This window comes from Pocillopora damicornis, chromosome 7 (assembly GCF_964200805.1).
Source record: "Pocillopora damicornis chromosome 7, jaPocDami1.2, whole genome shotgun sequence".
NCBI classification, from domain to species: domain Eukaryota; kingdom Metazoa; phylum Cnidaria; class Anthozoa; order Scleractinia; family Pocilloporidae; genus Pocillopora; species Pocillopora damicornis.
In genome coordinates, this window is record NC_142676.1 from 5785001 (window position 1) to 5800027 (window position 15027).

At 37.1% G+C, this 15027-nt stretch overlaps 1 protein-coding gene across 1 annotated transcript in view; it reads left to right on the top strand.

Moving 5' to 3' along the window:
- Positions 1-958: 958 nt before the first annotated feature.
- The window catches only part of LOC113677838 (kinetochore-associated protein 1), a 45117-nt gene continuing 31048 nt past the window's right edge, over positions 959-15027 (top strand). The window contains exons 1-18 of the mRNA XM_089213535.1: positions 959-1210; positions 2469-2589; positions 3147-3207; positions 3614-3668; positions 4310-4391; positions 4995-5075; positions 5353-5387; positions 9563-9673; positions 10116-10206; positions 10857-10921; positions 11941-12059; positions 12660-12708; positions 13107-13205; positions 13376-13422; positions 13853-13921; positions 14213-14288; positions 14400-14537; positions 14690-14779. Of these exons, the coding sequence (XP_089069661.1) occupies positions 1082-1210; positions 2469-2589; positions 3147-3207; positions 3614-3668; positions 4310-4391; positions 4995-5075; positions 5353-5387; positions 9563-9673; positions 10116-10206; positions 10857-10921; positions 11941-12059; positions 12660-12708; positions 13107-13205; positions 13376-13422; positions 13853-13921; positions 14213-14288; positions 14400-14537; positions 14690-14779 (1518 nt within the window). The 5' untranslated portion in view covers positions 959-1081. The remainder of the gene's footprint in view (positions 1211-2468; positions 2590-3146; positions 3208-3613; positions 3669-4309; positions 4392-4994; positions 5076-5352; positions 5388-9562; positions 9674-10115; positions 10207-10856; positions 10922-11940; positions 12060-12659; positions 12709-13106; positions 13206-13375; positions 13423-13852; positions 13922-14212; positions 14289-14399; positions 14538-14689; positions 14780-15027) is intronic.

Below are 15027 nucleotides of genomic sequence, written 5' to 3' on the forward strand. Positions count from 1 at the left end.
TTATAGGCATTTAAAACGGTGAGCCTTAGGCGAACCCTTTTAAAGCCCATAAAGGGCGGACGCGAATATCTTATCTTACTTGTGAAATGAAACCGTGACAGATTGCGTTTGTCATGTTAATCACACGGGCGTGCAGTTGTCCCATAGGAGTTTGGAGTAAAGTAAAGTAAAATGTTCAGTCTTTAAACAATGAAGCCTTCAAATTCCGACTCGCAGTCCCATTCAAATAGGTTTTCGATGACTGAATCATCAAGTTCATCGGTGTTCTCGATTGAATTGTGAACCAATGTGATCTCACACTTTAGGAAAGAGGCAGCGATCATTTCTGACGGAATGGCTTTCAACGTAAAAATCCGTCACGGTGGAACGTCTTCTTAATTTCTTTGGGATTCCTCTATTCATGAACACCGCTATGCAGTGAACACAGACTTTGGCTCCGGAAAAATGTTCATGTAATTTCTGTATCTATCACTTCTATTAGATTAAAGGACACGTGTTGAAGGCTTAAATGTAATAACTGTCCTAAATGTAATAAAGTCCTAAATGTAATAACATTTGGTCCTTAATGTAATAAGCCTTCAATACAATCGTTAAACTGCGCTGGTGCATTGTTGTTATAGCGGATATTCACATTGAGATGTTAAGGTGGCAGCTGTTGCATTAAAGAATCCTCTGACCAAGTATTGGGCTCCTGCCAATATTCGTGGCATATTGCGGGCTCGCCGATATTAATCAGCGTCTTTTTATTTGCTAGAGACGTAGGTCGAGATCTTTGCATCCTTTACCTCTTGATGGTAATAACATGAACAGTTATTACATTTAGGCCTTCAATAACACCTCTATTCATGGGTAAAGGACACTATGGCTGGCTCCCAAAAAATAAAATTTCAAACTAATTTGAAAGAGAGTGGGAACGAGAGTGGGAACACTTAAAATCTCCCATGTTACTTTGCGCTCCTGTTGTGGCGCGAAAAAGGAATATGGCGGATGATAGTACAAACTGCTGCGACTTACATCATCGAAAGCAGTCTTTTTAGCATTGTTCAATTTAGTCAGGAACCTTTCCAAAAAAGTAGCAAAAATGCCTTGGGATTCTGTTGAAGTGGGACTAGCAGGTGGTGAAGAAACAGTTAATTTTGGACCAAGAAATGAAACTGGCTCGTCGTTATATCAAGTTGATACTTTGGCTAGCGTGTCAGCCAGAGGAGAGGTAAACAGTTCAGCATATGCACTGAAAAATCTGTAATTTACTAATCTAGTAATACTGAAAGCAACTTAGTTTGGGGTTCTTCTGCCCCAGGAAACAAGAATGAAAAAGAATTGAGCCATCTTGTTGCAGTACACTAATTATTAGCCAATGACTTCGGTTAGGTGTCCCCAATTAGCTAATCTACAGCAAAAACATTGGCACGTTAATAAACTTTTCATTCATTCATTCATCTATGCAGTTTGTCTTTCATTTCGTTACGCGCGAAATTTTTTAAGAATTTTATGACTAGTAATGATTCCAATTTGACATGAATATCTTTCCTGATTGTACGGCAAAATCAGATAATATTAGTTTTTCCAAAAGAAAGTTCAAAGATCTTTGGTTAAGATTTATTTTCTGTTTAGTTAAAACAATCTCCTTGAAATGGCCTGTAGATGAAAATTAGTGGAATGACCAGCGATTTGGGTATTTTAGGTACATATGTACCTAGCTAGGTTGTTTTCTTTCAGGTTTACGATAAATTCGTATCACAATACACAGCAAATTATGTCGCATTTCTTGAATTCAAGTTATTTCGTATAAAGACATGAGTCAACAACTTTGAAATTCATATTTTTGGTATGAACTTTTTTGCCACTTATGGTATTTTGGTATCTCATGAGGAAAAAAATTTAGGACAGTGTCCCACCCCTCCCTCCCCGTTCTCCCCCCCCCCCCCCTCCTTGTTGGGACTGAATTTTGTGACGAACAGGGCAAGACAAACACTTTTTTGGGACTAAAACCACAACAAAAAATTGAGGAATACATTTTCGTAACCTAAATCACATATTGTATTGATGAAGAAGTTACTTTCAAACTCAGAAAATAATGAACACCTGAAATACTTTATGTCCAGGGAAATACAAAACCACAAACTAATTTTCCCTTTTGCAATTGACACCATTATGCAAATTCTCCATACCATTCTCAAAACATTTTCCAAGGTGCTGACAAGGAGAATTTGTTTAACAATCAAGAGTCTCTTTAGTTGGTGATCATTTCCTTTATTCTCATGACCTTAATGTTTGATTCAGAGATGATATTGTAAGGAGAAACTGGATGCTAGTCACTCCTACAGGACTAATTGGTGTATTTTCCTTGACACAATCATGTTCTAGAAATACTTGTGCTGATCATGGTTTTCTGAGTTTCTGCAAAAAGGATCCAAGTAGAATAACTGTAAAGAGAATTATTTTAATGGTAATCAATTGTTTAACAGATACAGAGTTGTCCTCACATCTGTTGTGCTTCCTGTCCTGAGGGATTTTGTTTCGTTGCTTCATCTCAAGTGATCATGTTTGATGCAAGTTGCAATGATATTCTTGCAACATTCAATTTTGGTAAGAAACTTTGTTCTTTTAACACATTGATTTGAATTGGATTGGTTTGTTTATTTCAGTTTTATGCATTGTTTGATGAATGTTTATTTATTGGTTAGTACAGAAGAATTTTTCAAACCCTTGCAGGGGTTTCAATAACTACAGTATTTCCATAAGTGGCCGTCAATAGTATAACAGATAGCTGTACCCAGAAAGGGGCCTAAATCCTTTAGCCCCTAAGAGTGACTAGCATCTAATTTCTCCTTACTATATGACCCCTGAATCAAACATGAAAGTCATGAGAATAGAAGAGATGATCACCAACTGAAGCAGCTCTTGATTGTTAAACAAATTCTCCTTGTTGGCCTCTTTAGAAATGTATAAAGAACAGTATAGAGAATATGTATGATAACATTGAGGTGTAAGGGGCTAAGACCTAGACCCAAACAGGACAGCCTGCTTGCAAACTAAACTGAGTGTAGCTAGAGGTCTTATAGGCAGCCTAGAGAGCTAATAACTGGCTTTTGATAAAACTGCTGCCTTTGTCTCATCTTTTGGTTGCCTTTTTTGTTTTAAAGAATGTGAGATTGATTGCATAGCATGGAGTGAAGATTCCTTGTTTCTTGCCATTGGTGAAAGGTATATTTACTTGATTCAAAGGACATACAGTTAGTTTTTGCCATATGCCAATTAAGGTGTGCTGCATAAATGAATTTCCCTTTGCCAAGGTTTATGATTGGGGATTGGGAAGCAAAACCCAATGGTTTGAATCTTGTGTGGTAAAGATTCATTTGAGTAAATGCTTGTAAATACCATTGTTACGTGTACCTGTTGATGTCATTATCTCTATTTAGATCAGCTGCAAGCATGCAGCTGATTCTCAGTGACAGCAGTTTTGCATTGTCAGTGACTGTAGCATCATTCTAACAGGCATTAGTCTTTACACCCATTGAAGGTCACACTTCTTACATCCCATGTTAATGTTCTTCCCTGCTTAAGGAATAAGTGGAAAGTGTTTTAGTGCTAACTTTTCAATCTTAATTAGGTCAGGGACTTTCCACTTTGTTCATTCAGCATCAAGGCAAGTACTGTTTTCTCAGGTAGGATAAAAACTGTTTTTTAAGTATTTGAATCCACTGTTGCAAGAGCAGTGCTGAAATATAAAAATAAAATCCTTGTTGCTATGATTTCTTCTCATGACAACAAACAGTGATTTTGGTTATTCATTTCATCAGCTTCCTGTGATCATTAGGTTTGGAAGAGGTTCAAAACTTTAAGGCTCAAACTCTATGCTTGGAAAAGCTCTACAAATCTGATCATGTTATTTAATTATTTTGCATACTTCAGATAAAACTTGGGTAATAATCATAGGTTGCCATATAAACAAGGTTCAGAAATAAGAGGACAACCTCAGCCTCTTTGGAACTGTAGGGGTACGAAAACTGTGTAATGATCAAATAACAATGATAAAGTACTTGCTTTAATATAGGCACAGGTATGGGGTCAGGCTGCAAGCACATTTTGTAACTTTTGAATCAGATGGATTTTTAAGATTTGATCTTTGTTGCCTTCTTGGTTGCATCTCAGTTAACAACTGAAGTTTCCTAGAGGTGCTCCTTGATTTAGATTTATCAGTTTTAATTAACTTTCAAAGGACATTAAAATACAAAGTGAAATTTTGCTTTTGTTCTTTAGAAGAAATTTTTTGTCATTATTTATCCTGTTCATGATTTTTTCTCAGGAGCTTGAATCCAATGGGAATTTAAAATGCAGTGAAGAATGTACCTTTCTTTCTATGTTGTTTACAACTCCTAAATGTGAAGGTATGATTGTAACTTAATGATAAAAGTACTGATAGTAATAATAATTATGATAGTCATGATTATGAGAAGTTAACAGCAAACATTCATGAGAGAAGTGATGCCAGGGTCACCCGATAGTTCCTTTTACATTAAGCAGGAAATTGGTTTGGTAACCTAAGCAGATTAGCATTCCCACATAGGAACATGGAGTTCAGCAATAGTGAGTCTTAGTATTCCAATGAAATGGAAAGAAGCTCTTCTTTTGTAAGCCACTTGCCTGGACTTCAGGCTTGAGCTCAACATGAATTTGTTTCAAAATCCTTTAGCAAAAAGGTTTCATATTTGACAAATAGATTCCATGATACTGTGTGTCTGTTGAATATTAGATCATAGATGACGTCAAAATGTAAATTAGCTTATCATGTATTCTATAATGTTATGTATCCTTGAATGATGTTGAGTTGTAAGCCTTAAAGAGTGTTTTAGAAGTAATCTGACTTGTAAATTTTGTCTGTTTTCTCAAGCAAGCCATAACAACCAAAGCAGATATTAAAATTTGGAAAAAGCTTGGCTCATGTAAGGCTTATCATTAAATTCACCTTTTTTTCTTTCTGTTGTGAACAGGAGGATGTAAGCTTGTCATTTTGTCTGCTTCTGGCATGATCACTCAGTTCTCTAACCTTTATCTGCAGAAATTGAATGACGGTATGTGTCCATAAACATCCCCTGTTGGCATTAATTTTGATTTCTAGTTTCATGTCTTCTGGAGTTTTATCAAAAGCAGTAAATAATATATGTAATTTGGAAATCAATTTGGTAATCAGATGGACAGTGTGAATTCACCATAACACATGCCAAGTTATTGATTACTGTTTAAAATAAAGAGGTTGCTGCATTTTACAATATTTTGTTATCTTCTCTGTAAAAGGGAATTAATAAAAATCTCTGTTCAGTCACTAACACATATGATCTTGATCAATAGCTATTAATGGAGGGCAGTTTGAAGTTGTTACTGAAGTAAGTGAGTTTGGTTTAGTGTTATACAATTGTACATTATACTCCTTCCACTTTTACTTAGTATACATGAGTGTTTTGCTAGCTTTGCAGGGGGAGGGGGGGCTTATTAGAGAGGAGGCACTTTATGGAGGTAGGGCTCTAGATTGAATCTTTTTGGTATCTCAGTCCTGATTAGTCAGTGACAAAAGCATTCATAGGTTGTGGAGAGCAATTCAGCCTTTCTGTATTCTACTTCATGGAATATGAAGCTTTTAATGATGAGTGATTAATGCCACTATAAATTCCAAAATATTCCATTTGAGTTGTTTCATTGATTTAACTTAATTTAACTTTGTCTGTCAATCACAATTATTCTAGATATAAAATGGCTATTGTAGTGTTAAGAAAGCACATACATTTTCCATCCTGTTAAAAAGTGTTTTGAGAAATGAGCAACTGGGACATACATGGAAGAGTGAGAGAGTGGTTTTATAGCAAATACTATAAATAAATAGCATGAAGTGTTTGTGTATATTATGATTTACTTTTACTCATTATGTTTTGAAAGGTTTTTACATTTCACTCGCCCATGGCTCTTTCAACTGCAAAAACTCTCAAAACACTACATCTGCTAGTGAATCATGAAAGGGAGTCATGTTTCAGTATTCTCCTCTACACATTCCTTGTTTTATAGTGCTTATAGTCTAGCAGTTATTCATCATTTGCAGCTGGCTAAACTGCTCAAGTGAAACCTCCAACTTTATATCAACTCAAGTCTAACCTTACCCCTTTAATGCACACCCACCCCTCTCTCCCTTCCCCCCCCCTCCCCATGTTCAACCTTGCTCCCCACACTCCTAACATGAAGGTACATTTTATTCAAAAGTTAAGAAGGGATTCCAAAAAGAGGTCTGAAAAAGGCACTATGTAGCACCCTCTTCAACTCAAAAGGTTTGACATTCAATTATAATTGCACGATACAGCAGTCATAGTCACCAATTGTGGGGTCAGTGACTCACCACATGCAAAATTTGAGGGGGGGTGGAGTGCTTTTGGAAGTATTGATATGTTTGGTTACAGGCACCTTTAATCAATCTCTCCAGAACTACTCAACCAAACATTGTAAAATTTATGGGAGGCAGAGTAACTTTTGTAGTTACTTCATGTGGGATGCCTGACTGAACTTAATATTCTAACTTCATGACTTGGTAGATGACCCTCTTTTGACTTGTTCCCCATCTTTAATGGAGTTCTCCTTGTCATAGAGATCGAAACAACATCCATGCAATTGTAATTATTATTCCCAAGTGGGAAAGTCAGACCTTAAAGTGATTCTTGTCAAGCTCTCCAACAGTTTCTAAATGTACCTTCCCCCTCATCTGCACAATTGCCATGATACCATCTAATTAATGCAGTTGAAAGTTAAGCAGTATTTTGTAAATGAAGTCTCGGTAGAACTTCAACTTCTTCTTCAAAGGCACCTTATGGCATGCTCTTTGGTGTCTTTCTTAGAGACCTGTTAAGGAATGGTAAACAGTCATCTCTTAATCTTGACTCTTGACACCACAAGCAGTCAAGCAAATTAATTCCTGTCTGTGCTCAGTGTTTAATGTTTCTCATTCCCAAATTTTACCATATCCTTTATTGACAAAAGTGCAAATGTTTAGATGTTCATCTTTGGTAGGCTCCCAAAATCCAACTTCATCAGTATGCATTTCATTTCTTACAAATGATTTCAACTCTTCCAATCCACAGTTTCAGAATTAAGGAGGCCCAAATCATGTGGCACAACTGCTCCTGTAAGAAGGTGGTTTAACAGCCTCCTGACTTCCTTCCTGATTTTTTGTATGGTGAGCAGTAGAACAATCTTCCCTTTTCAAGATTGAAAATTGGTTAAGAGGAATCACTTTCCCCTTCACTATGAAAATCGTTTATCCAATTTGTGTTCAAAAATGGCATTTTTGAGTGAGCTAGCCATTGTCTCAAGCTCAAGCCAACAATGTCTATTGTGGAAACTCACTTGTAAGAGTATTCACAATTACTGCAAATTTCAGAACTACTCTGTGTATCAGCTGTCAGACCTTTCCTCACCTACCAAATCACCCATCACCCATGACGGCCTGAGTAACCAATACAACTATTGGCTATCCAGAGTTCCATCAGAGCTCATTGACTTCCTGATCAAAATACAAACTTCTTAGGATCAAGGGCTCTTATTAGAGCTCATTGATTCTGATCAACACACAGTTTCTTGTGATTAGGAGCTCTTATCAGAGCTCATTGACTCCCTAATTGACACACAAACTTCTTGTGATCAGGAGCTCTCATCAGAACTTATTGACTCCTTGATCATCCCACAACTTCTTGTGATCAGGAGCTCTCATCAGAGTTCATTGACGCCCCTCTTGACACACAAACTATATAAAATCAGGAGCTTTTATTAGCGTTTATTGACTCCCACATTGAGGTACAAACTTCTTGGTATCAAGAGCTCACATCAGAGTTCACTGATTCCCTAATCAACGTAGAAATTTCTTGCAACTGGGCTGTTAACAGAGCTCATAGACTCCTTGATCGACCAACAAACTTTATAAAATCAGGGGCTTTTATCAGAGCTTATTGACTCCCTAATCAAAATACAAACTTCTTGGGATCTTCTCCGTCAACTTACAAATTTCTTGTGATTGGGAGCTCTCATCAGAGCCCAATGACTTCCCAGTCATCTCATACTTTCCTTGTGATTGGGAGCTCATATCAGAGTTCTCTTACTCCCGATTCAACTTGTACATTTCTTACTATTGAAAGCTCACATCAGAGCTCATTGACTTCCCAATCAACTTACACATTTATGATTGGGAGCTCGCATCAGAGCTTATTAAGTCCCCAATCAACTTACACAGTTCTTGCCATCGGGAGCTCATATCAGAGCTTATTGATTTCCTAGTCAATTTACATATTTCTTGTGATAGGGAGCTCTCACTAGAGCTCATTGACTCCCCAGTCAAATTACATAATTTTTGTGATTGGGAGCTCTCATCAGAGCTCATTGACTTCCTTGTCATCTTACACATTTCTTGCAATTGGGAGCTCTCATCAGAGCTCATTGACTCCCCAATCAATTCACATGTTTCTTACTATTGGGAGCTCTCATCAGAGTTCATTGACTCCCCAATCAACTTACACATTTCTTGCAATTGGGAGCTCACATCAGAGCTCATTGACTTCCTTGTCATCTTACACATTTCTTGCAATTGGGAGCTCTCATCAGAGCTCATTGACTTCCCAATTAACTTACACATTTCGTGCGATTGGGAGCTGTCATCAGAGCTCAAAACAAATATTTTGTGATTTCAAGCCCTTGTTAGAGCTCACTGACTCCCTGATCAACTCTCAAACCTCTAAAAGCCCAACTGACTCACAAACCTCTCAAAGCTGGGAGGTCTTATTAGAGTTCATTGACACCCCAATCCACAGTCAAACTTATTACAATTGGGAGCTCCTATCAAAGCTCTTTGACTCCCAAATCAACTCACACTTCTTGCAGTTGGGAGCCCTTATTAGAGTATGTTTACTCCCCTATTGACGCACAAAGTTTGTATAATTGAGAACTCTTATCAGAGCTCATTGACCCCCCAATGGACATACAAATCTTTTGCAATTGCAAGCTTTTTTCAGAGCTCATTGACTCTCCAATCAACACACAAACATCACACAATTGAAAGCTCTATCAGAGCCTACTGACTCCCTGATTGACACACACAGTAGTGATGATGACCTGTTGACTAGGTGATTGTTGATACATGTTTCTAGAGCAGTGCAAGGTTGTTTGAGTGAACAGCATCTGTCATTTATCCTTTCCAGCAATATTTTATTATATTACAATTTTTTTTTCTGAGCAACCATTGCTATGATAATGGTTTTACCAGTTTTTTTCCTACATCAAATAACTGCCAAAGTTACCTTATCCTTCCAAAGTTTATTTTATTTAGTTGAGTAGTTTTGGAGATATTGCTAAAATGTAATTGCACACAGAAATGTTGGTACTTAATAGAGCACTTCACCCCACTCTCTCTCTTTCTCTCCTCCCCCCCTCCCAAATAGCAAATCATAATCCAATGTCAAAGCTTTTAGGGGTGTTGTCATGTCAACTTTTTCTGGTTTCTCCTCCTCTACTAAAATATGAGACACTTTTTTAGCTGAGAGGATTGCTACAAGTTGAATCCGTTGATGCTGGTGTTGTTCATCAAGAGAAGATTTCAGGCATTACTGTTGGACAGCTCTGGGATTCTCCTGTCTACATTACTTATGTAAGATACTGTTATTACAACATTGCAACTCAAAATCTACAAAATTAAATCCAAAGGTAAAAGAGCTCCACCTTTTGCCAGATTATGGTATGGTTTTGCTATGTAAACTTGAGGATATTCTCAGTTTCTATTGCATTTACAGAATTTTACTATATCTTAGTTTGAGTAGAAGTACATGATTGTTCTAACTGAACTGCACTTATTCAAATGCCTTTGCAACAGACCAAGCTATCATTTCTAGCATAGTGTTTTTCTTCTAACACGTTTTCAACCAATTAAGGCTTTCACTGGTGCTTGTAAGCAGTTAATACATTGACTTACAGTTGTTCTAACTGAGCCCACATGAAACTGTACTTGTTCCTTTGTACCAGGCCAGGCTATCCACTTAAGCAATCTAGAGCTTGTAAGCAGTTGATACTTTAGGTTCTACATTTATATGTAGGGTGAGGGTGATGCAGCCATTGCAGTCTGGGCCAGCTGCAGAGAGGATGGGATTTATCTCATGGATTCAATCAGCTCATACATTCTTGGGGGTATGTATACTCAAGCTTTCCAAAATTCTTTGTCAGGTCTCTGAATAGTTTTTACAGGACGAGGGATGCATCTGCTTACAATAAAAAAGTCCTTAATGGAAGACGTCATTGTTTAACTCCACAAGTTTTCAATACAACCGAACAGCTGTTACTCAAAAAATGATTGAATTCAAAACTGTTCCTTGTTTTGATTACGTAATCCAAATTAAGTCTTTTCTTTCTTTGCATCACACCTCCATGACTAGAGTTTCTGGGCATGCCAAGCTTTTTCCTGTCATAAATTCATTCATGGACATTTGTCTTTCCAAGCTTGACATTGGTCTGGCATTTAACTAAACACAACATGCTTTACAGCAGGCTGCTGTGTAATAACTTCCCTACTATAATTATGATAAGATATCAAATGAGAAATAGTGTATACTCCAAATACAATGTATGTTTACTGCTGGGTGTTTGGTAGATTTTAAGTCTGTATTCTAGTTGCTTACAAAGATTCCAATCTGATATGTAAATTATCTGTTGAAAGTAATTTAATTACACCATAGTGTCTGGAATAAAGCAGTTTCTAGAAAGTTCACTGACCCAACAATACAACTTTTAAATGTAAAGAGATAGGTTGATGATATAGCCTTCTGTGCTGCTATACACAGGATCTTGTGTTGTTAAAGCAAACATGTCAAGTGATGGTCACTTTCTTGTTGTTCTGGATGACAAGGTAAATGTATAGTGCCTGTTATAATGATCATCATACCACTCTGGGAAAATTTAATAGCTGGCTCCTGCCTAACCAAGAGATATTTTCAAATGTCTGTATATTTAAATAATTAAGCCCTAACTGGAAATCATTTCGAGAAAAGAAAACATGACTTGTTTAGCACATCTGTTCCCACATCTGAACAAAGGGGGTAAGTTTCTAAAGAAACTGTGGTGCTGTGTTGGTGGTAGAGTCTAACAGGGTAATTTAGAATTATTAACTGAGTTGATAATGTAAATTGACCCCCTCAAGCATTAGCCCTTCATCAGAGTGATATACAAAGAGCAAACCTTCAAAACTACAGCTTTAAAACTCTCTACAGTGTCCAATTTATGTTATCAATTTAGTTGATAATACTAAATTACCCTGTTGTACCCACCTCTGCAGACTAGATCATCTGTGTACTGAGACATCAGCCTTAATTTTTGCAATTGTGCATACAGGCACAATAGACATGTGCATGCAGTTTTCCTTCACTTCAAAAATTTAATGATTAGTGGCTTCAAACAAACTGAAATGGATTGTAGCCACAAACCCATCAAATGCCTGGCCTGTCACCTTCACTGGATCTGGTTTTAAGTCTGTTGATTGTCTGTAGTCTTATTCCTGGCTAATCCTTCTGGAGCATGCTTTCTTCTCTTTACTTGGAAGAATTGATCTTATTGCAATCTTAGGGCTGGCATTAAGGAAAGCTAAACATGCAGTCTATGAAAATTGTATTTTCTGGATTGTTTGGTGTGATTTCCAAAACAGTGCGCTTGCACTGTCTGTAAATGTTGCATTTGTTTGAAGCAAATTTAATACTGCCTAACCCATCAGCCCAAACAATCTATTGATTCTTATTGCCTGGGGCAGCAAAGAGTTAACATGATTTTGAGTTGCTTGTAATATGAATTCATGACATAAAAGTCATACATTTTGTAAGGATTTGTAATCTTACATGCATTGTTCATGTCTCTGTATCTTCTTTTTTTCTCCAGAATATGCTGAGCTTGTGGAATGTTTCATCTTTGACAATGATTGCATTCTGGCCTCATCTAAGCATAGATGACTTTCTATTATTGAGTTCCAGTAATATTCAAACTCCTGGGATGTCCAAGTATGTGCTGTTTTGATATCAGATCTTGTCAAGTCTTCCTTCACTTAAATCATTGAGCTCCTCATATTATTTATTTGGTTAGGATATATGTATCAGACTGGATAATGTTTCTGATGCATGAAGTGTAACAAGTCACTTCTGGATAATTGCATTAAAGATAATTTTCTTCTAGATTTTCTTAAGATCGAGTAGAGTACAGTAGAGACAGCTTTGCCCACAAAGTGGATTTCTCGTTAGATAAAGAACCTCTTAACTTAACCAGACTCTGAGCAAATTTTCCATCGAGGTTGATGAGTATTAGTCACATTTACCATCAGTAGTCTGCAATAGTCTGGTTAAAGGTACTGATAAACTACATTCACAGAAAACAAAAGATTCACTTGTTCCTTTGTAGCAAACTTTGTTTGGTTTCTGTGGGGTGTAGTTCATACCTAAATAGTAACAGTTATTCATTCATTCATACATACTGCATACCTCTGTACCAAGTGATTGTTGTTTAACGCAGCTTTTGGGAACTGAGAACTACATTCATTTGGCAGAAGTGAGTTTGATCTCTATAAACTTGTGAACCAGAAGCTATCATTCTTTTCATATTTGCAGAAGTGATGATGAATACAAGCTTGTTGTGCTCACAACAGCAGAAAATCAGGTACTATTATGATTTCTTCCCAGGTCTTCAGCTGTATCGGAATAACTGTAAGTATTGTGTCATAGTAAGGTTGGTAGTTGATGGGAAAGCATCAGATAAATGCAATTTTGTGCAAAAGCTATCTGTTTGTGGTGAGACAACATGACAGGAAATTAAAAACAGAGGAAATAAATTAAGACTTGATTTGGAAAGAACAGACGTCAGAGTAATTGCTGGTGCAAAAGCCTTTTTGCAACTATAGCTTCCTTATTACCATCTATTTGGTAATGCTCCAGCAAGGTACTAAACTTAGAAATGCTTAGGTGCATTTCTAGAAGGTAAATGAATTGACCCCTCTTTCTCATTGAACAGTAACCTAATTATTTACATATACTACATTTGTCAATTTTGCTTTACAGATGCGCTATCTTCAAGTATATACTTTTCCTACCATGAAGTCAGTGTATTCTCTGCAAGTTTCTGCATGCTCCCTATTAGCACAGTGTCCAACCAATCAGGTTTGAAATAGTTATATCTTTTTTCATGGTACTTTCTCAGGTGTTAAAGTGTTCAAGTTTATTGGCTTTTAGTGAAGACCCAAAAGACTGTTACAGCATATCTTATGTTTTTGTTAAAATAAATTTGTTATCAAACAAAATCTTACATTGTACTGCATTGTTGTTTGCAGGAGTCAATCTTTTTCATTGAGGGTATCTACCAAAACCCACATGAAAGGTAATCTGTTTTGAAAGGGGCTTTTGATTATCGAAGTCATGTAGCTTCATGTTTAAATACTGGTTGGTGAAAAACTAGTTGTTCGGGAGCGATAACGAAAATCTCCTAAATGCGACTAAACTGGAAAACACAAGCGATAACGAAAATCTCCCAAATGCTACTAAATGCTACTAAAACTGCGACTAAATCTGCGACTCAAAACTGCGACTAAAACTACGACAACACACACGCGAGAAATCGTAAGCGTAACTTGCTTACGACTGATTAACGTTAAATATCTCAGCGCGCGCGCGCGCTAATTGCACGACACGCTAGTCCGGTACTTTCTTCTTAACACTAGTGTTTATGCTGAGTTTTTCAATGGACGTTTTTCAAATGTGAAGAATCACCAGTAATGTGACTGAGTGACATAGTTGTTTTCCCATTTCAGAACAAATGATGACAGACACATTTCTAGCATAAGAATCAGATCTCTTACGGAAGCTCTTCCTGAAAACAGGTAATGCGTAATCTTGTATAAGTTTCTCATTGAGTGATCATCTTGCATAAAATAGTGGTTCAGTTTAATTCAGTGAGTGCAACTAACTGAGGCTAAATTGTATCCACATATAAGAAACAAAGGTGATCTGCCCTAGAGAGAGGAGGGAAACATTATTTTGCTTAGTGCTTAGTATTTTTCTTTAAAAAAGACTAACAGGGTTTTTTTAACGTGCTGTGAGGAATGCTTTAATAAGAATAAGAGAAGAATAAGAGAGCTTAGTTGTATAGAAAGTTTCCTTGTTCTCAATAGATTGTCCAGACTGCTTCACAAGCAAAAGTTTGATGAAGCATTGCGGTTTGCAAAACAGTTTAATCTGGATATAGAGGTGAGATTTTATATCAAGGATGGTAACGTATTTGTTGTGGTTTGCATCAAGAGAAGGACAAACCATACTAGCTTGAAAAAAGTCAGTAATTTTATTTGTTTGTTTCCTTAGCTTGTGTACAAAGTTAAGGCTAACTGGCTTCTTGACAAAGTGTCACCATGGAATTATGAAAATGATCATGGGCAAGAAAGCAATGCTTTGGAGGGATTTTCTCTCACAAAACTTAAGGATTGCCTCACTCAAATAAAGGTAATAACAATCACATAGCATGTACCTTTGTATGCTGCAATGCAAGTCTACTCTCTGCCTGTTCATGAAGCTTCTACCTTCTGTCATCCCTTAGAATATCTTGACTCAAACTAGAAAAACCTCTCATGCACTCCATTTTCTGTTAATTTCAGGATGATGAATATGTCTGCAGGTGTTGTTTGCAAGCGTCACTTCCCACACTTGATGAGACATTTGATCTGCTGAGCTATGCTAGAAAACGGGTGAGCTACCTTCATGTGCCATGTACCATTCAGATTTTCTTACATGTTGGTGACACAGGAAGAATAAGTAGATAAGTGGGGAGTTGATTCCTACCAGGATTTGTTTCCCCCCCCCTTTGGAGTATAAATGGGTGCCAGCAAAATGTCAAGGAATCTTGCTGGATTGCTGGTGGGTTACCATGTGATGGACTGGCATCCTATCCAGGGGCGTGGGGGGAGGTGATCAGCAAAATCTCTGGTAGGATGGA